The sequence below is a fragment of the Plectropomus leopardus genome, chromosome 7 (assembly GCF_008729295.1).
Source record: "Plectropomus leopardus isolate mb chromosome 7, YSFRI_Pleo_2.0, whole genome shotgun sequence".
NCBI classification, from domain to species: domain Eukaryota; kingdom Metazoa; phylum Chordata; class Actinopteri; order Perciformes; family Serranidae; genus Plectropomus; species Plectropomus leopardus.
Window position 1 is genome coordinate 29,432,287 of NC_056469.1, and position 23,121 is coordinate 29,455,407.

Below are 23,121 nucleotides of genomic sequence, written 5' to 3' on the forward strand. Positions count from 1 at the left end.
AGGTCTATTAAATTATAGTGAGCATTTTTCACTGTTAAATATAATGAAAATAATCTTAAGCTGCAGATCTTGTTTCTTGTTCCTGAAATGTATCCGCTTTTTTTTTTTAGGTTGTAAGTACCAACAAATGGAGCATTTTTTACTATACATCAGTAAAACATACAATAATTGGGTTTACCTTACTTTGGTTGTTTTCTATAGCTTCCTACATATACAAGGTCGATTTCTTTTAAATTAGTATTGTTATTTTTTTATTTATTTTTTACTATGTATTTTAAATGATTATCATTACTATTAAATATAAATGATTGTCAATAATTTTGCCATTCAGTCTGTTGTTTTATGCATCAAACTGATGTCTTACGAAGGAGGCAGAGATAGTCTGAAATACTCAAGTCAACTGAAAGTTTTTAAATGTCCAGGGGACTCCTTACATAGTCATTTTTTTAAATGAAAAAGCTCTACTTTGATGCTTTTTAATGCTCTCTGGCTCCTTATTTAACCTTAAAAAAGTATTTCTTACTTTCCAGATGAATTATGAATTGTGAGGAGAGAAATATTTGCAAACGCGTTCATTAGAAATGTATTGACTAGAGGTATAAACATTACATTAAATAAATGTATTTATGTTGACAGTAGAGAAATGTAACTAAGTACATTTATTTCTTTATTTCTTCAAGCGTGAGCACAGTATGAATGGAACGGCAGGATCTAAGGCTTTTTTAAAATTATTAGGCTCTTTTTTTTTTTTTAAATACATATAGCCTATATATTTGGATCTGGGGCTATTTATGAAGCATTTGTGGTACCTCACCACTGCCTACTACATTTCAAAAGCAACCTTTTAAACACTGAATATGAAGCAAAATCAAAGTATTATGTTCAGTGGTAGGTTTAAAGATTTGTAATACTGGAAATATGGACTTTCACCTAGAAAAGCTTCACTCATTTTGCCTAAATAAATAAATAAGTGAATAAATTCAAGTATTAAAAAAGTCTATAAAGAAGTCTATAAATTGAACTTAGGCCATTTTAAGACTTTTTAAGGCCCTGCAGACACCCTGAGAGAGATGGCATATTCCTGTAACTGTTGCCAGCAGACTTCTGAGAGAAAGCTTCACTTAAAAAAGCCGAGGCATTTGAAAGAAAGCACAATCAGAAGCAGAGTGCAGGCTTGCTCTTGTCCATTTTAGGAAGAAACGTTAGAGAGAAACATTTTATCTCAACAAACTCGACATGAGCAGCTTGAATGAGTCCTCCTGTTATCCACAACACCATCCCGTTACAGCACCGATGTATATTATGTCGCCTCAGAGACGCATTTAAAGCTTCCCTCGAGTTAAACACAGAAACTTTACTCACTGAAACCGGAGCTATTACTAATATTAGACCACCTCTTATGACGTCCAGCTCTCCATCACACTCACCCCCCTTTACTTCCCCTATTTTCTCACCATGAATGACGGCCGGCTGAATATTAAATAGCTTTTGTTTATCACTGTATGCATTGCTTAGTGTGAGGTCTTTTATCTCTCCACCGTAAATGTCAGCGCCTGCTGTGTCGCTCTGAGATGACAATAAAAATATGCGACGTGCTGCAAATGAAGTCTCCAGATTGTAACAAGTAAAAGGTCAGAATGCGGCTGTACATCGAGATGGGCTATCATGAGGAAACGTAGTTGATGGGATAACAAACACTTAACTGAATCAAAGAGAGCTGATGGTGATTATGAGCAACAATAAACTGCAAAAACACACGAGTCGTGTTTCATGGAAAGCAAATATTCCAAAGAAAGGAAATGTGTTATAGATAAGTGCACTTCCTGCTGTTTTCTCTGATAGCTGAATATGAGTCCGTGAAACAGCACAAAAACACGTGCACAGTAGCAACACATCTTTATGTCTGCGCCAGGCCACGCTCTACCACGCTTTATCTACTTATATAATCTTTTTTTTAATATTGTTTCAACGAACTGCCTGCAATAAAAGGTCAAAGAGCTTCATCTCTCTGCTGCCACACCCAAAACCACACAGTGTGCCGACAGGCGGGCAGACTCGTCCCAGGTAAATCCCTGCTTTTATGCATTCAAAGTAGATCAGATCCAGAAAAGGGTTTGGCGGTTTACTGTTTAACCCTTACAGTTGAGTTTCCTCCTTATCAGACAGACTTTGACCAAAAGGAGAAAAGTTCTTGCTATCAATAAAAAAGGGCAGTCACTTTTGATTTCAGACGCCATGTGCAGCAGGAACACATGCGGGCCGCAGATAATACAACATTAACAATAATACAGTTAGAGCTCTATACTAAATGTAGGTCATTCATTTAGTGGCAAACAACATTTGTTGCTGCTATACTGGAGTTTCTGAGTTCAATATAATAAATTTAAAAAATATCAATATCATTTCCAATATCACACTGAGGGTCCAAAATGTGTGTAATGACATACTCATATGGCTTAACACAAAGATATTTAGTTTAATATTATAAAGCGCTAAAAAAACCCTGTTAATATTCCTATGTAAGAAGCTGGAAGAAAATAATGGTTGAATTAATCATCAAAATAGCTGCAGACGGATTTTCTGTTGATCTATTAATCGCTTCAGTTCTACAGTTGACATGTGAGTGCATATCTTTTGCACACACAAAAAAAAAATCATGAATAAAGCAAACTGTGTCACGAAATCATGTGCAGACTGTAAACACTCCCTACTGCACTCCGCCTGGGTGGAGCGTTAAAGAAAAGGTTCAGAGAACGAGTCCTGCGGGTGATGAGCCACTTCCCCCTAACAGGCTCACGTCTCCCAGCCAACAGCACAGCTGGAGGTGAGACTGGGCACGAGACTCCAGACAGACGCTGTTTCAGCATTAAAGGAGAGACGCCTGAACGAGGTCTTGACGAACCTGTGAACAGACTTCTGCGGCTCCGGCTGTAGCTCTGGGACTCATGTTTAACATTTTCTGACCGGCTTTTTTTTGTATGAGCTTTAGATGTCACTCTGCAGCTCCACACCTGCTTTTGCAGAGCTTTGTGTATCTTTTCTCTACAGTTCTGAATTATTTACACGTCAAACAGTGCTGCAGGGAGGATGGCTGGCATTCTGGCCCACCAGCTCCAGGTTTTGCCTCCAGAGGGGAGCGAGGGCAGCATGTGTTCCTGAGAGCAGTTCTGCATACAAAGACGTGTGTGTGTGTGTGTGTGTGTGTGTGTGTGTGTGTGTGTAGCGACGCAGTGTCATGCCTTGGGGCTAAACAGGTGTGTCCAGTCAACTGAACTGCAGTGACGGCCCCACCTGTTGCTGTGTGTTGTGTCAGCTCGAGAGGAGCAGCCAAGGACGCTGTTAAAAAAGTCAACATATTGTGAGATGTCCGGCGTTTGTTGCGTCGCCGTCTGCTGCTGTCGCCACCTGAAGCTCAGCTCGGCAGCCCGTCACCGTGTGTATTAATAAACCTGACTTCCCGTTATAGTGAGTCCACAGTCAGCCCATTCCAGAGGCCACAAAAAAACCTCTGAGTCACCACCCCCGTCACACGGCCGAGCCAAGACTCTGAGCACCATGGCAACCAAACACCAAACACACAGACTGACAGATAAAGCCGGCCCGGGCTGGATTGAGTGATTCTTTTCCGCCACACATGCGTCAAAGAATCGGTTTCCTTTAGAAAACAATATTGCAGCAGGAGCCGTTAGTGCTTCCTCTGCCAAGAACCTGCAGAGGCACAATGACATGAGGGATATTGTGGCAGTGAATTCAAAATTTAATAAAGCTGTTCCCCCAACACTTTCAGGGCAGACACACACACACACACACACACACACACACACACACACACATCGCCTTTCTCCGGCGCGCATGACACAGTCAACATCCACCTACAGTCATGTGCAAATTTACAAACCACTGATTGATGAGCTGGGCACTAGTGCTGCAACTAACAAGTATTTAGGTCTAAAAAATGTCCAAAAAATGTCATTCAGTGTTTCTCAAAGCCAAAGATGACGCTCTAAAATGTCTTGTTTTGTCCACAAGCCAAAGATTTTCAGTTCAGTACCACAGAGGAGCAGTAGTGGAATGTAACAAAGTATATTTACTCAATTATTGTACTAAGTACAAATGTGAAGTACCTATACTTCTACTCTGTCTATTCAACATTTTGATGCTTTCTACATACTACTTTATACGACAGCTCTAGTTATTAGTTACTTTACGAGAGAAAATCTTAAAATATGAAGTTTTGTCATATTTCTAAACAAAAAGTACAGCTGAAACTAGTAATCAATAAATTAGCTGAATGACAGAAAATTAATTGGTAATTATTCTGATAAAAATTTTATTTTTATTTATTTACATATAGTTTTTTAAATATATTTTTTGGGGTGTTGTTTTCATTTTATTTTGTTTTGTTTTTTATTTTTATTTTATTTTTTTTTTCTGTACTAGTTACTTTTACTTTTAATACTTAATACTGCATGACTTTCACTCATAATAGTAATATTTTTAAGGTGTGGTATTAGTAATTCTACTTCAGTAAAGTATCTGAAGACGTCCTCCACCACTGTAGAAGAGGAAGGAAACCAGAAAATACGCCCAAACCAATAATTGATTATTAAAGTAGATGGAGATTAATTTAAAAGTTGACAACTAATAGATGAATTGTTCCAGCTCTACTTTAGACACTGTCACCACAATGGCACAAAAGAAACAAATGAGCCACATTTAAAAAATGCACATTTCCTGCCTTATTTTACACGCTTATTCATCCTTCCACGCGCAGCACTGAGCCACACCCTCTGTGATTTGCATACATTCGTGCCGACATGCTTCACAGTTCACATTCAGTAATACTGTCAACTTAGTGGAAAGAACACAATGGTGTTAACTGGGGGAAAGCATTCGCTGCCATGTGTGTTCCCCTCACACACACCCTCTCACACACCCTCTCACTGCTGTTTCAACACTGAAAATATGCCGTGTCGAAATGCAGTTTGTTTTTTTAAACAGGAATGTGTTGAATGTTTCCATCTCCGTATTCTGTCACTCTGGAAAAGGGGAATCTTTGTTCTACAAATGCAGCTAAGTAAAAGTACTGGGGGAGTACAAATCGTTTCTATTTAGTGGTTACATTTTCTCGGTCCCCTCTGACCCGCGGTGCTCTTTACTAAGACGGTGACACATTCCTCGACACATCCAACACGGGCCTGCGGCAGCAGACCTGCACACATTTATCTAAGTAGCTGAAATCACAGCTGAGGAAAACACAGACAACAAACGCGCTGCTAACCTCACACCTCAGCCACACACCTCTCCGTCCTCAGCTGGAATGGACGGCATGACGCTGCAAAACGCCTTTCGGTTCGATTACAAGCATTAAAGGTCCGGTGTGTGGGATTTATTGGCAGCTAAAAGTGAGGCTGAAGAGCTAAAACTTCTTCTGTGCCAAGCCTGTAGGACAGAGACGTAAGGTAGCTACACAGGGCCCCTGTGCATGCGGATATGATGGGTACTTGTACCGGCTTGTTACTAGTAAGGCACATAAACTCACTACCCTGTGATCTTATCGTCTCAACACATGATCGAATAGAGACCTGACACAGGATAACACTAACATACATAATACGCAGAAATTATCATCGCATAAATGTGGACTATATGACAAAAATACAAAAAAAAAAAAGCTTAGTTATAGTACATGTAGAATGAGCATCTATATTATATTGGGTTTTTTATAGATTACTACTACTACTAATGGCCATCATCTTAATTTAATATGAATTCCTCTCTGAATACAGGCATATTATGAATAATAAGAATATTATATTCCATCACTGCCATTATACTCACCTAAATCCTACACACTTGACCTCAGTTTTTAGGATTCTGTTATTCTACAGTATTGTTGTTTAATTATTTGTTCATATAAAGCGTTTTCCAAAAGGTTTGGTGTATTTATTGCAGAGAGGTTTGAATGAATGTGGGTCCATAATAACAGCTTGTGACTATTTGTCTTATCGTGGATAAATTATAGACCAATTATAGACAAAAATCCTTTTAATAATGGGATCTGAATCTGAAGTAATGCCTCAAAAAGCGCCATAGAAAAAAATAAAAATAAAACAAACAGAAACGAATATCCATATACCAAAACAGAAAACCCAACAAACTCTACTCAGCGTTACTGTACAGTCAGCATGCATCTCAAAGTACACAGCAGAAATAAAATAAAGGCATGCTCTTAACTGCTCACGATCTGATGTTAATAATTTATAAGCCTACACACACACACACACACACACACACACGCGCAGACACAGACACACACACGCAGACACAGACACACACATGCAGACACAGACACACACACGCAGACACAGACACACACACACACAGACACACACACACAAAAAAACACACACACACACACTCAGTGCCAAGTTCACTTAAAACCATCAGGTGACTTTTATGTGACATCTAACTGAATCTGTCCCTGCTAAAGTATCAAGCTCTTTGAATTCCGACCAAATTTGCTTAATTTCTTTAAAAATGCGAAAAGAAGGAAATTAACAACTTAACAAGAAATGAACTGAAAATTCGCAAAATGAAAGAATAATTACAAGAAATTACCTGAAAAATTGTAAACACGCACAAAAAAAAAAAAAAAACAGGACATCACCTGAGAAAAAAAGTGCTGAAATAAATTAACAAATATAAATAAAAATATTTTTGGGGTGAAATAATTTTAAATGTATAAATATAATAATTATAGATATAGTTTTCCTGATATTTTCTTCTGATGACTCTTTCTTACTTTTAGCTTATACTCATTTTCTAGTCATCATTTATTAATTTCTTGCAGGACATTTCTTGCCAAGCTGGACACAGCACAAGAAAGCAGATGTCAATCCAGGTTTCAAAGGGTTAACTTTCAGTTTGATTGATGCCATTAACTCAAACAAGACATAACATAGTATCAACCTTGCCTCCAAACAGCCCCATAAAGTTTATTTACAATGTGTAAAAATGAGTGATAATGTTACTTCTCCACGTGTCTCGATGCACTGAACACCAGGCTGCTTGTTAATGATCCAACGTCATCAAAAGTGCAACAGATGTGAATTTTGAGCTTCTGTCCATAGCGCCATTATTGTGCAGAGTTATCACATTAGAGCTGTTTGCAGCAGAGCTGTGTTTAACTCTGTTTATTGAAAGGTTTTCTGTCGTTGAGGCAGTAATTCTCACAGAGCAGGCTGTGTGTTGAAGGTGTCGCCTGTTTGGTCGAAGGTGTGTCATTTCCAATGCCCCCGGGGCTTAAAGTGAAATAACTGAACGTCAACTGATGAGTCATAAAGCTTAGCCACCTGGAATGTACTCTGCTGTGTTAAATGTCGGGTACGGCTGCACGCTCCACGCAGCATTCCTGATAGAAAATTAGGGTGTTGCATCACCTCAGTCATTGTGAACAATGGGTGTGAACCAGAGGCACAAAAGGTAAAATTACAACATTCAGATCTACTTTGACTGAAGCACCACCCTAAACACTGGTATGAGATGCTTTGTAAACATAGGATCATTAAAAAGAAAAGCCTCAAATGTTGATATGCTAGTGACTCAGTGATTTTTTTTTCTAAAAAAAGAGAGACAACACAAATGCAAGAACGAACCTGCAGCGGCTGACGTGCCGCAGCAAGTACAGAGACGTAAAGTAATACTGTTACTATAATATGTCACAAATAATTTATTCTCATCTTACTTTTGTGGTTTCGCTTTGTTCTCTAAAAGAACAGTTTATCTGAATTATAATTTTGTACTGTGCTATAAAGTAACACCACTGGCCTACGATGCAAAGCATGTAACTCTCATGCATCAGGAGAATCCCCAAGTTACTGTGAGATGCCAGAAAGGATGGGATTTCCCCGTCAAAAGAACCAGACAACAGCAAATAAACATTATGTCATCGATACTGTTAAGAGCATTGAAGGGAGAGTTTGGATTTTTGTGAGTGGGGTCAGTCTGCACGCCCCCAGTTCAGAGAAGCAGGCTGGAGTCTGACGAGGAAGCTAAGCAATGCACTGCTGTGGATGGGGTCGAGCATTAGAATAATGTATTTGAGCCACCAAAAATAATCAGTATCAGTTTAAGTAGATGCTATATTGAAAGTATTTTCTCTGCTGTAATTTACCGTCAGACAGCTTGTTCAGTTCCCCATCTCTGCTCTTATCAAAGCCACCAGACTTCATTTATATCAATTTTATCTCAGCGAACACAAGAGCTGCTGATCCACCATCATGTATAAGTATAAGAAGAGGAATTTTGTCTTTTATTTTGTTAATTATCTTTTAGACTTTACAGTGCCACATCAGAAAAACAACTCATGAAACTCTAATTCAGATTTCTGAGCATTTTGAAGTGTTTTATAACATTTTAACACCAGCTAAGGCCTTATTTTTGAATTCAATGCCTTTTAAGACTTTTTAAGAATCTGTGGGAGCCCTGTAGTTTGTGTCATTGTGACCCTTTTAAACACTGATGACCACTGTAACTGATGTAGGCAGTGGTAGACCAGCAGCTCCTGTGTTCAGTGATGTCAAATTACTGTTTTTCTCAATGGGGTCTGGCTTTGAAGGGAGCGATATAACGGCGTCATTTTCTCATTGGAAGTCACTTTCTGACATTGATGTAAAGCAGTGGAAATATTCCAAATGTAACGTTCAATTAAACTGATATAGATTCTTTTAGGTGGGACTTTTTTTAGGTGGATAGAATTGCTATGATTATAATTTTGCCTGCATCCCCCCACTGTGGTGCATTGCTCAGCTTCCATGTCCGACCCCCGCCTGCTTCTCCAAACTTCATCTGCTTCTCCGAACTGGGGGCATCCTGACCGACATCTACTGTGGGTAACATACTCTTTATGGATAAGTACTTCATACAAACCCACTCCAAAAACAATCTACGCTATCCCTTTTTACAGAAATTACACGCTCAGAGTGGTGCACAAAATAGTATTTGTTGGGTACTATAATACAGTATATTATTGCATAGTACAGTATGACAGCATGTACTTTTTGTGTAGCCACATCCACTTTGTGACCTCACTCTCGTAGTATAGCCACTCCCTCTCAAGCTCCACCCCCACACGCTCCTCCTACCTGGCTTTGAGCTCCTTGTGCTCCTCCCTGATCTTGCTCAGCTCCAGCTGCAGGCGTGCTCTCTCCTTCGCCACCTGGTCCAGGGTCTTGCGGGCGTCGGCCAGCTCTGCCTCATAGGCTGCTTTCATGCCCGACAAATCGCGGCTGACCGAGGACTCCGACTCGGTGATGCGCAGACGTAGCCCTGCATTCTCTGCCTCCAGCGAGCGCACCTTGTCGATGTAGACAGCCAGGCGGTCATTGAGGTTGCTCAGGTCCTCCTTCTCCTGCAGCCTGGTGATGCGGGCCGGGGAGACGGTGCCGCTTCTGGAGCGTTTCTGGGCCGGGGTTTCCATGGTAATAATGGCTCAGCAAGAGGTGCACAGGGGGTGAGTCACTGGCTGTGAGGGAGGAGGACGAGGGAAGAAGGGTTAATGACAACCACAGTAACTGGACTGGTTTCCCTAGAAACGCAGTGCACATAATCATGGGCTGAATCACATGTCAAACTTTAATAGTTTATTCTGAAGAAATGTTCCCGTCTTGCGTAACCTTGATCCTTGTCTGGGCAGCCCGCCTTCAGTGCTGCTCACAGATCTGCAGGATAATGTATTCCAGGATCCTTTTTCCACAGCACATCTTAAAAAAAACTGTATTGTGTGGTTTCAAAAGTCATTTAAAGAGGCAGAATTTGTTCGCAAGAATGCTTTTCTTGGTCCTCTTATTTATTTATTTTTTTTTAGATTTTTTTGGATACAAAGCCCCTATTATTTTATAAAAGAACTACATTTTTATTGCTCTTTTCCAGCTTTTAGTGCCCCTGATAAGGTCCCCTATTCACTCAGCTATTTCCACTGCAGAGTGTAGCACACTATCATAACATATGCCGTCTCTCCTCCAGCTCCATTAAATTGTTGCATGAGCAGTTCAGCCGCTTTATGAATTTCACTCCAGAGCAAACATATTTCCCAGGAACATCCACCAATACCTTTGGCTCACTAACCAGGCAATTAAAACACTTTTATCATCACTCTTAAAATATGCAGCCAAAGCCGGGGACACTAAAGTAAATTGTCCCTCCTTCTCTGCTCTCCACAGACTTTTTTTTGTAAAATGGAGGGAAACAACAAAGAAAAAGCTTCTAATTGCTTCCACAGCGTGTTCGGCAGTGATCATGTCGCCCACAGTCGCTTCTACCAGCACCAATCATAATACCAAAGTGTTGACTCATTATATCAACAACTGCTGCAAGATGCCCTGATAAGGACATACAGTACATCCGCCCTACAGCTGCTAACAGTGAGTGAATAAAAGAGCTCAGGGGTATATTTGAAAATGAGCAGCAAAAAAATTATCCCCTCTGAAATCTTTAACAGAATTTACTTTGAGCACGGCAAATGTGAGCAAACATTTCAAGCTGTAAATCACTCATTTAAAAGTGCAACTTTTTGTGCAAGTACAAATAAGGCCATCAACAGTTTTAATAGATGTTTCAGTGTTATTCTAATCTGCCGCTTCAGGATTTTAAGATTCAAGATTCATTTTGTCATTTTTTTATGCATCTGCACACATAAAAAGACAAAATGCTTTTATCCCAGCAGTGCCACAAAGAATAACAAAATAAAACCGTTCGGTGCGACTTCAAAATGTATTCTCACTTTTCAGCTGCTAACGACTCACACAACCTTTTTCCCTCTTTTCCTGGCGGGAAAGCCTACTCCAGTTTGGCTCAGAGGTGGGTGGACTTTGCCACCCATCCCTCCACCGCCCATTACCAAAAGTGCACACAAGGACATGCACGCCCATGTGGGTGGGATGGCGCACACATGCGTGCACATGATTTACGTGCACACGCCCACAGGAGCAAAGCCACACACTCACACAAGTACTCTCTGGCCTAACTTTGAATAAATGAAGCATCCACTTAGAGCTCCCGAAAATGTGGCGCGCGTTAACAGGTGCTGTCTGATGTCCCACTCTTCTGTAACAGCAGGCGGGAAAATGAGACACAACTTTTTCAAAAGTTATTTCACACCGCTACCTGACAAAATGAAAAATAACTCGACTGAACAAGCTAAGCAGGCGCTCTGCGTTATCTGCAGCAGCAGCTCTGTCTATCACAAACACAAAACGTCAGACAGAAATCTGAGCTCTGGACCTTACCTCGTCTGTGTGGAAACCTCTCCACTTCAGCCTGCTGAAGGGACTAAAAGTGAGAGTGCAGGACCTTTCTAGAAGTTTATCTGCTGCTGTGAGTGTGTGTGAGCTGCAGTGAGTGTGTGTGCCATACCCAAGAGGAAGCGTAGAGGAGAGGATCCGCTGAATAATGTAGTCTCTGCTAGTGGGTGTGTGCGCCTTTGGCTCGTGCCCTGAACTGCTCTCCTAGCTGTCGCTCACTGCACCTACTGCTGAAGAGGGAGAGAGGGGGCGGGAGCACAGCAGCGAGGGGAGGGTGGGGCGGCGAGGAGGAGTCCAGTCTCTCTCTCTCTCACACAGACACACACACACTTAGAGCAGCTTCTGAGCTTTATCTCTCCCTGCACTGGCCCTATCTTTTCCTTTCTCATTTCACTCGCGGAGCCCTCGCAGACACACTGACCTCAGCGGCTGGTGCAAGTGCTCTGTCAATAAAACGCGGTGACACCGATGACACTGAACAGCTCCCACGTGGGTGAAAGAGTGTGAATGTGCAGATCTCACCCTGCTCCTCCCTGCTGCTATGAAGAACACAATCTTAGCCCCCTTTTCTGGTCGAAAACGGCCGTGACAGCTAAAGCAAACACTGGAAAAAATTTCTGTTTCAATCTGAAAGCCGCCAAAAACAGAATCGTCTGGTCTTCAGAGAGGAGCAGGGATGACCTCGGCACACACAAACACAAGTCACAAAGCTAATCAAACAAGTCCAAATAGAAATCATTCATCACCTCGTAGTGGGGTTGTGTTGTTATCCATGGCAGAAAAATAATCTGTCAGCAAGCTCATCCTCTGAATCCAAAGAGGAAAAAGGCCGCAAATCTTTTGTATCACATCCCAAGAGAGAGAATAATTCCCACAAGTCATCCTGACAGTCTAAAAGGTCTGACACTCAGAAATGAAGTTCTGCTGTTATATTTATTTCCTCGGGGTGGAGTTAATGGAGTCACAGGTCCAATCAAGTTCTGATGCAGGGGAAAAAGACGTTTTCTGTGTGTGTATGTATCTCCGCACCATGGAGATGGAAGTTAGTCTATTCGTGTGTGTGTGTGTGTGTGTGTGTGTGTGTGGTTAAACAAGGGGCAAGACAGCATCTCTGTTTTTGGGCATGGGGCAGGCCCAGTGGCTAAGGGAGTATCCTGGCTTCAGTGTGGCCTTCCAGTGGAAAGGAGCCGTCAGCCTCTGAAGCTGCTTCTCTGAGTCACACATCCCTGAACAAACAGCTCATTTGTTCACCACCTCCTCTCTACCTCTCTCTCCCTCCGTCTCCGTCTTTCCATTCTGAGTTTTTGTGTTTCGGTAGAAGTCACACTGGGACAAGCATGCCTGGCTGGCAGCCCAAACATCTCCCTTCAACAAGCTCCTCTACGTCTCCCCAAATCTTCTGCCCTTTTGTTGTGCTGTCTGTCTGCACCGGCAATAATGAAATCGTGTCATGAATGCTATCACATTGAAACAGGGATACTCAGGTGTGACACGCGTTCGATCCCTGGAGCAGAAAGAGGTGATAATTAGAATCTTTCCCAAAAATTACAGAACAAATCTGTAGCTGACTGATCAATAGTGAACTCATGGATTGAGACCCAGTGCTTATTAGCGTCTGAAGACAATTAATGCTCTCATTATGCCTCTGTACTTGCTAATTTGCAAATTTACTGCTAAAATTCCTCTAAAGGGACTTGCAGAAAAAACATTTCAAGGCTAAAAGTTTTATTTACAAACTTTTAAGAGAAAATGAGAGAATTTTTTTCAAGGGCTGCAAATAATGATCACTTCAATTAATATTTTTCTTGTCAGAAAGTTGTAAAAGGTCAACACAGATTCTGTGACGCAATTAAACAACAATTAAAAAACAACAAAAAAAGATGTGGCAAATGCAAAAGATGTATACCATCACTTTTCAACCACCAATTAACTTCTATCAATGCATTCAAGCCGCCTGTCTCGCACGCACACTTGGAGTCTGAATCCCAGACGCGCTCATCAAGCAGAAAGACAGGAGCGGACAGACTGTGATGCAACTCACAGAGACAAGTACTGAACAATGCGTTAGCAGTCTGCTCTCTTCCTGTCCCTGTTTCACTACTCGTCTGTCTGTTTCTACCTTCTCGGCATCCCAAGCGGGCAGCTAAAAACAAGGAGTGTCCGTTCTACAATCTAAAGGTTATATTTCTCTATTATGAGCCACTTATTTGCTGCTTTCCTGGGAAAAAAACAATGACAACTAAAGATTCCAGTTTGAGAATATTTGGCGTGGGAGGGAACTCTTGAGAATTTTTCCAGAGGTGACTAGGCCACTATCAACAGTCATTCCAGTTTCAAAACCAGATGAGCAGCTCCTCCTTTTTATACCTGATCACTGTGACACTCCATTGCTTTGCCCAGGGGCCACTTTTGCAAAGTGACAGGAGGCCAGGGGCCAGGTAATAAACAAACTTAACAGTGTTGATCAGTATGTATAATTAATGAATTGCCTGCTTTAAAATGTTCAACATTTGCTTTGCAACTCTGCCAATCAGAGGCAGAGTAAAGCCTCATTTCCACTACAAAATAACCTGCTAACGATGGCTAACATCTGGCTTTTTCATGCAACGGGAATACATGTGATTGGCATTTACACTCGGGTCAAATGACTGCAGCAGTCATGTGTGTTGCCTCCTGCTCCGATCAGCATTGATGGGAACACAACACCTGGGTGAATGCAGTAATTTCAGCTCCTTAGGTGAGATACAATGATGCCATGCCATTAAATATCGTCCATCTCCTCCTAAGCAGCACTAAAACAATATTCCAAATTAGTCTGCACCAAGTTTAAAAGAGTGACTGATTAAGTAAAAGATATATAAAGTGAAAAAAACTACTGAAAGGTTTGCAGAGACCTTTGTTCCTTCTGCAAAACCCAAGCACACCCCCTACACCCACACACACAAAAGCGGACAGAAGCGGCAGACTCGTGTGCTGCAGCGGTGTGCTCACTGGCAGTGGGAATGCAGTCTATCACCTATACTTAGCGAGTTTAACCATATTTGAAAAACTTGCACGCGCTAACTGTGGTGGGACAGGAGTATGTGGCAGAGTAGGGCGGGTTTTTCACAGTCACATTGTGACTGTGCACTTTTTATACACTTTGGCAACTTCAAAAATAAAATTGTAGCATCAGTTTGTTTTGATTGTTAAGAAAATGGTTGTCAGGCCACCTTTCACCCTATCGCAGGCCAGATTTGTCCCGCAGGCCGTAAATTTGAGTATCACTGCCTTATCACCTTTTCTCCATTTCCTGCACAGAGGTACAGTACAGTATATCTCATGTCCTGATTAGTTTTCAGATAACGAGTCCAAACATAGATGACGAATTTCAGCAATTTAACAGCTCACAGAGGCATTAATCTTTCATTTGACAAACTGCCACAGTCAGTTACTCAGAAACACATTTACTGTCCTTGAGTGTGCTTTGTACCTCAGCAGCAGCTTTAATTGTGGAGCAGTCTCTCACTGTGTTATCTCTGCTGTTCAGGAGACCATTGTTCACACAATGTGCATTAATCATTAATAAAAGACTGTTACTAATCTCTGTCCAACGCACAAGAGTCTGTTCTTCAGACTTCTGGACGCTCTTTGTTTGTTTGCTTTCAAAGTAGAGCGAGTTCGATATTCTGTCTGTAAAAGACGTAGTATAGCGTCAGACGGTTGTTGCTAAGAGAGCTTTTGTTTTGCTTACCACGCAAATTATTCTCAACATGATCAGGGCGGCCTTCAGCCTTTGTAATGCGATGCAACACATTGTTATCTTTGATGTTTTACTTGGGTGTGTCTAAACAGATAGAAACCATAACGGAGGAAGATTAGAAACTTGTCTCATAACTTCCATCAGCAACATGAGGAAGTAACCATCCCAGGAGGAAATATAGGAAACTGTAGATGGGACAGATTAACTAAACCCAGCCTGAATATTCATCAGCTACTGCGGTTCCAAATTCCTTCATATGTGATGTTGCAGTGGTGATCAATCTCACCTCTGGAGCTACATCTGTTTGTATTTTAAATTGTATCAGTAAAGTACCTAAAATTACCGCCTCACTGTTGCGTGCCTCTCCAGTCAAGTTGCACTTACAGTTCACATCCATGTCTGTGACAACATGGTATACACACACATCTTCCCCCCGCAGCACAGATTTACACAACCAGCACAGTTTTAAGGTGGACACCCAAGATTAGTGTCTCCAACTCAGCATCTGACCAAATGTCTCCCCTTCTGTTCCTGAGTATGACGTTGAATAACAGCCTGAAAAAGTGTTTTTGCAGAACATTATGATGCCACAGTGAAGCTGACCTTTGACCTTTTGGATATAAGATGTCATCACTTTATCATTACATCCTATTAGACATTTGTGTGAAATTTTATCAGAATTAGTGGATGAATTCTTGATTTATGGCCAAAAACACATTTTATGGGATCACAGTGACCTTTAACCACCAAATTCTAATCAGGTCATGGTTGAGTCCAAGTGGACGTTTGTGCCAAATTTGAAAAGAAAAAAACAGAAGAAAAAAATCTCTTGAGCTGCTCTTGAGACATCGTGTTCACAAGAATGAGACAGACGCGGTCACAGTGACCTTTACCTTGACCATCAAAAAACAAACTACTAATTGCACTGTCACAATCAATGTTGCTGCTAATCACTGACTTTTCCAGGCTGTGATTTTTTTTTGTTTGTTTTTAAATCTGCTTTGCATGTAGTATATTGAAAATAATTCATTTTGTGTGTTTTCTTCATCTAAAACCAAAGTAGCCTCATGACAAAATCCTGGCATTTAAAGGGTTAAATTTCTGAAAATTAATGAATATTTGACATTTATGATTCGGACTGACATCAGTTAAAATGGACTGGAATGAAAGTGGAAAATAAAATAAATGTATAATATTTTTTTAAAGCTCGATTTTGAAAAGCACATTTTGTTCGCAAAGTGATACAAGTGTGTGTAATATCAAAATGGGCAATAAGGGTTAATGATTTAAGTACATTTTATTCATAATACTCACATATTTCTACTTAAAGCTTTGAATGCAGGGACTTTACTTGCAGTGGAGTATGTTAACTGTGTGGTATTAGTACTTTTGCTGAAGGACGTGAGTATTTCTTCCCCCACTGGGTGTATGTCTACCCCTGCAGTCTTGTGTCCCCATGAATGACTCTGCAGCTCTCTCACTGTGTCTCTGTGGCGCCCCCTGTCTGTCTGTCCCCTTCATTCACAAGAACAGAGAAGACAGCAGGCGCCATCCACTGGCTGACGCGCTGAATGGAAACGTGCGCCTCCAAGTGGGTGAGATCCCTCAACCAGGGTCACTGAGTTCACGAGTAACTCAAACGCCCTGTCTGCCCGTCTGCTTTCCGAAATAATGTCCCACAACTTCACACACAGCAGCTTAAACACACTTCCTCTGCGACATGAATATTGACTCGACTGTCTTACCGTCTCTCTTTGGAAACGCTTCTCTGCAGTCGTTTAAAACACGTCCCCTCCTTTCCACGGTCACTGTTGACCTTTCAAAATGTCGACAGTCGAGTTAATCATGATATTATCCACTGGGCCGGTTTTTGCTCTGAAAGAGTCGGTGAGGGTGAACTCCTCTGAGCCGAGCAGGCAGCGGACAGCCACCTGCAAATCAACACACACTTGATTAGACTGACAGGCTGCTAATTACAATGCAGCAGCCTACAGGCGCCACCTGGCGACCAGCATTAACACTGAACCGCTCATCTGCGGACAGATCACACACACACACACACACACACACACACACACACACACACTCACGCACACACATACACACATATATATGGTTGGATAAATATGAAAAATTTGAGTTGTGCTTCTTTTTTGTTGTAAGTTTCCTTGCCCAAGTTTGGGAAAGAAGGCAGAATATTTTGTTCAAGACCGAGCTGTAAAATAATCTGTAATCTTTGAAATGTAATTTATTATTTGACTGCTGCAAATGTAATTTTGGTGTCTTATAAACTCACTGTGTGCATTATATGAAAACAAATCAACCTGTCTATCTATCTATATCTATATTGCTGGGAGGAACTTTTAAATCATTGGGCTTGAGGGTTGGTATCAAGTGTTAAAAGGCTCAAATCTAAGTAAAGTCATAAGTTATTGGTATTAATGTCCAGGTCAAGTTGCAAGTCTTGATTTTGTCAGCTCTAATCTTCAATCATCAAATTTCAAACTGAAATCAAAGTCCTGTGACTCGAGTCCACACCTCTGTTACAAATTAGGTACCAAAAGTAAAAGTACTCCTTTTGTGAGTTGTTAATACTAATACATCAATATATAAGTAGGACTTAAAGGTTTTAGCTGATAGAAAGACAGACAGATAGATAGGACTATACACATGTGTATCATATAACTCTCTTTTAAAAATATTGTGTTTTTGTACTTTTCACTCTACTCAGCTTTAAGTTACAGTCTGATGCAGTGCATCATACGTATAAAATAAATAAATAAAATGGTAACGTTTTAGTTACCAGTTACTTTGCAGACTCAGATTATTCGTACAAAATTTAAATCAACAAATAAATTGGGATATATTAGTGTAGATTAAACTACCCAGCACTAAGTAGTTACAATTTGCCTCACCTTTACCAGCTGCAACATCAGTTTTGTTTAGTTTTATTTGCACATACATATGCATAGAAAAGACATAAAAAGAAAATTAAAAGGTTTAGACACTGCGGGAAGGGTTAGAGGCCAAAAATGGCTTATAAAGACAGCTCCCCTATAAATAACTATAATCATTCATAGATAGAAAAAGATTTTAAAAAAATAGGGGGCGGGCTTAATAATGCCCCAAATCTAGGTCAAACTTTGACAAGAAAACAAATGGTATGGCCATTTTTCAAAGGGGTCACCTCAAGATATCTGAATGAAAATGGGTTCAGTGGTTACCCATAACTCTCTGCTACAACCAGCCTATCTGAAGAACAATGAATCACCAAACATGTAAAAATGCACAACACATTAACGCAAGATTGTTTTAAACTCCAAATGTTAACTGAACTGACATCAGTCTATGCACATCAGCTAATTAGTAACACTGACTGTAAAATAAGAAACAAAATCATATCAGTACGTGTTCCTTAACTCCCTCTATTGACATCGATTTCATCTAGCCCATGCACTCAAACAGCAAAACCAAATTCCTTCAAATTTAGTTATGACTCTCAGTTTTGGTGTACCACCCCGAGATTTTTAGTATCCCCAACTAGTCACTGCTATGAAAAATTTCTGGGGGCACCACTGCTAACAAAGCAGATACTGTATTCAAGGTCCTTGAACTGAGTGATCTCAAGTGTACAGAGATTAGTCACAGATAGTATTTACTTTAAAACTATTATTTCACCTCACACTTCAGATACCTGTTATCACAACATTATCGATACACTTGGCTGTCGACACCTCGAAGTGATCACAAAAACAGCGGCATTCGTTTCACTTGGGACCCCACCGAGGAGCCCTCAGGGGCCCCTGTGATTCCACGAACCCCACTTTGGCAATGATTGATACACTGACCTGAGCTGGGTTTCACATGAATTGATAATTTAATTAAACTGGCAGGCAGGAAAGCGCCATACAACTATTCCTCAAGGCAACGATACCAGCATGACTGCCACTATCAAGCTGTACAGATGGCCCAGTTGAATAGTGCAGTCAGTTTAATTCCCCGCAATCCCAAACTCATTCTAAACACACACACACACACAAAAAACACAAATTAAAAACAAGTCAAGTGTGCGGCTGGAGATATTTTACAGAGCTCTTCGCGTATATGCTTATCATTATGTAACAGCTGAGCATGAATTTTACATGACCTATGTTACTGAGCTGTAAATGGTTTGTTTACATTCATAATGTTCATAAATGATGGAACAGGACTGCAGGTCACTGAGAGGCATCGTGATGAAGAGAAAACAGGGCCTGAGATTGCAGCCTGCTCTGGTGCTAAAATTGTAGCTTCGGGGCAGTATTAGTTTGTCATTTGTAGCTCTGAAGTGATTGTATAACCCAGCTAATAAAGATGTTCACATGTTGATGCTCTGGTACAGAGCTGCTCCCTTCAAAATGCCCCAGTAGGACGACCAAACCCACAAAAAGTACCCTGGTACCCACTGTAAACAGGTTTCTGACACTGTGGAAATACTTATACTACTAATAATAATAGTAGTAGACACCATCATCAAAATGTTTCTAAAATATCCAAAGTAAAAGTACTCATTATGCTAAATTGACCCTTTTTAGAGTGATATGTATTTTTGATAATTAACATCAGCATGTTAATGCTGCAGCTCCTTTAATCTCTTTACTTAGCCCAATTCAATTAACCCTTAGGGACTGTTTGACGCATTTTACACACTTTTCATTCTTCTTTTTTTTGATAATTTTGTCTGTGTTCATGCTTATGACATGCATTTTGGAAGAATTGTGTATTTTTGTTTAATCTTTGATTTTCCAGCTCAGCTCCTACAATAAGTCTAACATACACAGCAAACAAAATTGTTACATTCATAATGTTAAGTGGAAAAAAATGCTAGTTTTGATCCCACATCCACCAAAGCATTAAAAAATGCACTGCATCATTTCTGGGCGTCATCCTGGGCTTTTACCTTGGAATTTGCCATTTTTACAATTTTCCCCCAGATGACGTCATTTAAAAAAAATAAAAAATAAAAATCATATTTGGCATATGGAGAAGATACACGCTATTTCCACAGGCTGCACTTTCATAATCAATGCTGCTGCTAATCATTGACATATCCCAGGCTGTGATCATCAGAAAAGAAAAAAAATCTACTTAACATGTAGTACACTGAAAATAATTCATATTTTGTGGGCTTTTTCATCTAAAAACATGGTGGCATTATGACAAAAACCTGGCATTTAAAGGATTCAAACTCTAAAAATTAATAAATTAATAAATATTTTGATATTTATGATTAGAACTGATTTTGGTCCAAAAAATAAAATAAACTCAATGAAAGTAGAAAATCATATTAACGTCTAATATTTCTATAGCGTGATTTTGAAAAGCACATTTTGTCATCATAAATCAGTGACAACATTTCCTTAATTTAGTGGGAATGAATCAGTATTTTTTGCAGTGTGATACTGACCCTGTGATTTAATCCTTTTGCAGATGAAAAAAAGTGCAACCTTTCATTGAAAAACAATATCCAAATCAACTGTCTGACACATTGTCTGCAGATGAGAACACCAAAACATTAAAGTGAAGACCGAGCAGGACTAGAAGAGTTTTCTGTGACGCGTGTGAGATCACCGCCATACGGGAAGTAAGCGGTGAGGTGAGGTGAGCCTTACTCATCACTAGGCGTGTCACTGGCTGTACAGCATCAATGTGATTAGAGGGAAGGAGGAGGGGGGAGGAGGAGGAGGGGGGAGTGAGAGAGAGAGATGACCTAATACCCTGTAAAAAGCTATGAAGTCATTCTACCTGACTCATATTCCCAGCTGACACCAGCTCTCCCAATCACAACATCCCAGTGCGTCTGTGTTTGTTGTTGAAGGTAAAGGGAGTGTGAGTGTGTGTGTGTGTGTGTGTGTGTGTGTGTGTAAGGGGGGGGGGGGGGGGGGGGGTCAACAGCATCATATGCATGTGAGGGTTCACAGCAGGAGAGAAGAAGGTGTGTTGTGTGTGTGTGTGTGTGTGTGTGTTCGTGTGTGTTCGTGTGTTCGTGTGTGTGTGTGTTCGTGTGTGCAGGGTTAACAAACAAATTTGTGCAGAGAGGTTAAAGATGGTTCAGACATGTTTGTAACCAAGAGATTTGCAGTAATTCACACACAAAGCAAGGCTGAAACATTTAACTAATTTATCACAAAACTGCTCAACACTGATTTTACTAAGTGAGGATTGATTTATAAAGTAAAACTGTCAAACATTCTCTGCAAGGCAACAATTATAATATATTTCGTGGGGGGGGGAGGGCCCAAATATTCAAATATGTTAAAAATGACCCCTAAATATTATTAAAAAGTCATAGACTATTAAAATAATGGATGCCACTATGGTGACCACGCCCATTGATTTGCAGAATCCCGTTCTGAAGCCTGGATTTTAGGGTTTCAACCATTGCCATCGTAGTTTTTTGGAGCCAGAAGTGACTTTATTTGGACGAAAGGCTGGCACTGAGGAGGAGCAAGGGACAGACAGCCTGTCACTCAAAGCCTTTATCCCAACTTTAAGCCTTAAAAAGTAAACAAGTGAGTTACATTTTTTTTTAAAAAATCATCACTGTAAAGTGTTCATGAAGGTTGAAATTTATCTATTAAAACAAAAAATGTTTTTTGTACCAGGCTGTAAATTTGAGCATTTTAACATGGGGGTCTATGGGGATTGAAAGGCTTCTGGAGCCTCAAGTGGCCACTCAAAGAAGTGCAGTTTTTTGGCACCTCCATGTTGGCTTTATTTGTCAGCTCCGGAGGTAACCGCTTGTTAAAAAATACAAACAGTTTTTTAAAATATGCTACAACAGGAAGCAATTCTGGTTGGAATGTAAAATCAAACTGAATGTCTAACGACATTAGAAGTTGACATTATGATGTCTTTCAGACGTCGGCTTTTGGTCTCCATATGCTAAGACTAAATTCCACATCAGAATGAGACGTTTGGAAGAAGTTGGATTTTGGTTACTTTCAAAAACTGAAAACCAACAAAATATCAACATCATCTGTTGTCAGTATTTTTTGCAAATTAATGTTGGCATTAGATGTTGAAATTCTGGTCACCAGATGTTACAGCCTAAATTCAACTGTAAAGACGTGGGGGGCCAGCAGGGGTTGTTTTCTAAAGAGTGAACTTGTGGGTCAAAAGTGTTGTAAATAAATGAATATAAATACCTTATACGAGTTTTGAATCTGTAAGCATGATACAAACACTGAGCTTCAACTTTGGGGTAATAAATGTGAAGTTTAGAGTGGTGACTTTTGCCGACTTACCCCAAAGATGGAACAGAGTTTTGGACAAAAAGGCCTCATTATTCGGGTCCGTGCGTGGTGGTCAGCCTGCAGAAAAAACTCAGAGAGAAACACTCAGTTAAATATGATGAGGTTTTTGCATTTTAATTGTACTCCACCACTACCTCTCCAAGACCCTTTTATTAAAGAGTTTTTTGTTTGTTTTGTTTCATTATCATGTGCAGTCCGTCTGTAAGTACTTGTGTTGCTGCTGCCCTGGTCTGTTCTCTCAACAGTGGAAAAAAAACAAAATTAAAACAAACACAAATGAGCAAACAAAAAAAAGCAAAGGGGAAAACCCCCATACACAAAGTGGCCTCTGGATTTAGCGTTTCATCTGGTCAGCTGATCGACTCCAGGGCTCTCGTCAGCTTATGAGCACAAGATGTGGTATCATTTGCATGAGGTCTTACATCATCCCTGAGAGCCCGCTCACTATGGCATCAGCACGTGGTGCTTAGCCAACATGTCCCTTTGTGCTCGCAGAAGCCTCATTCAAGTGACAGCGGGGCACCAGAAAAGTCTTGAAAAGGACATCTGGCCATGGAAGTCAAAGGGATGTCCTTTAGGGATTCTCAGACGTGTCTTTACAGCCTATTAAGCCTGTCGTCTTTGAGAGACAGATACTGTCCATAGGTGAAAGCGATAGTTGCACGGGCTCTTGGACAAAGAGGTTGGTATGTGTCTCTGCGGCGCAGTAAACCACAGCTTCTCCCCAAAGATGCCAGTCAGCCTTTCATCGAGGGGGGAAAAAAGAGAAACACTGTGACGA

The 23,121-nt window shown here is 40.6% G+C and overlaps 1 protein-coding gene across 1 annotated transcript in view; it reads right to left on the minus strand.

Moving 5' to 3' along the window:
• The window catches only part of lmna (lamin A), a 50,228-nt gene extending 38,031 nt beyond the window's left edge, over positions 1-12,197 (minus strand). Inside the window, 2 exon segments of the mRNA XM_042489159.1 lie at positions 9,147-9,526; positions 12,050-12,197. Coding sequence (XP_042345093.1) covers positions 9,147-9,481 — 335 coding nt within the window. The 5' untranslated portion in view covers positions 9,482-9,526; positions 12,050-12,197.
• Positions 12,198-23,121: the final 10,924 nt, after the last annotated feature.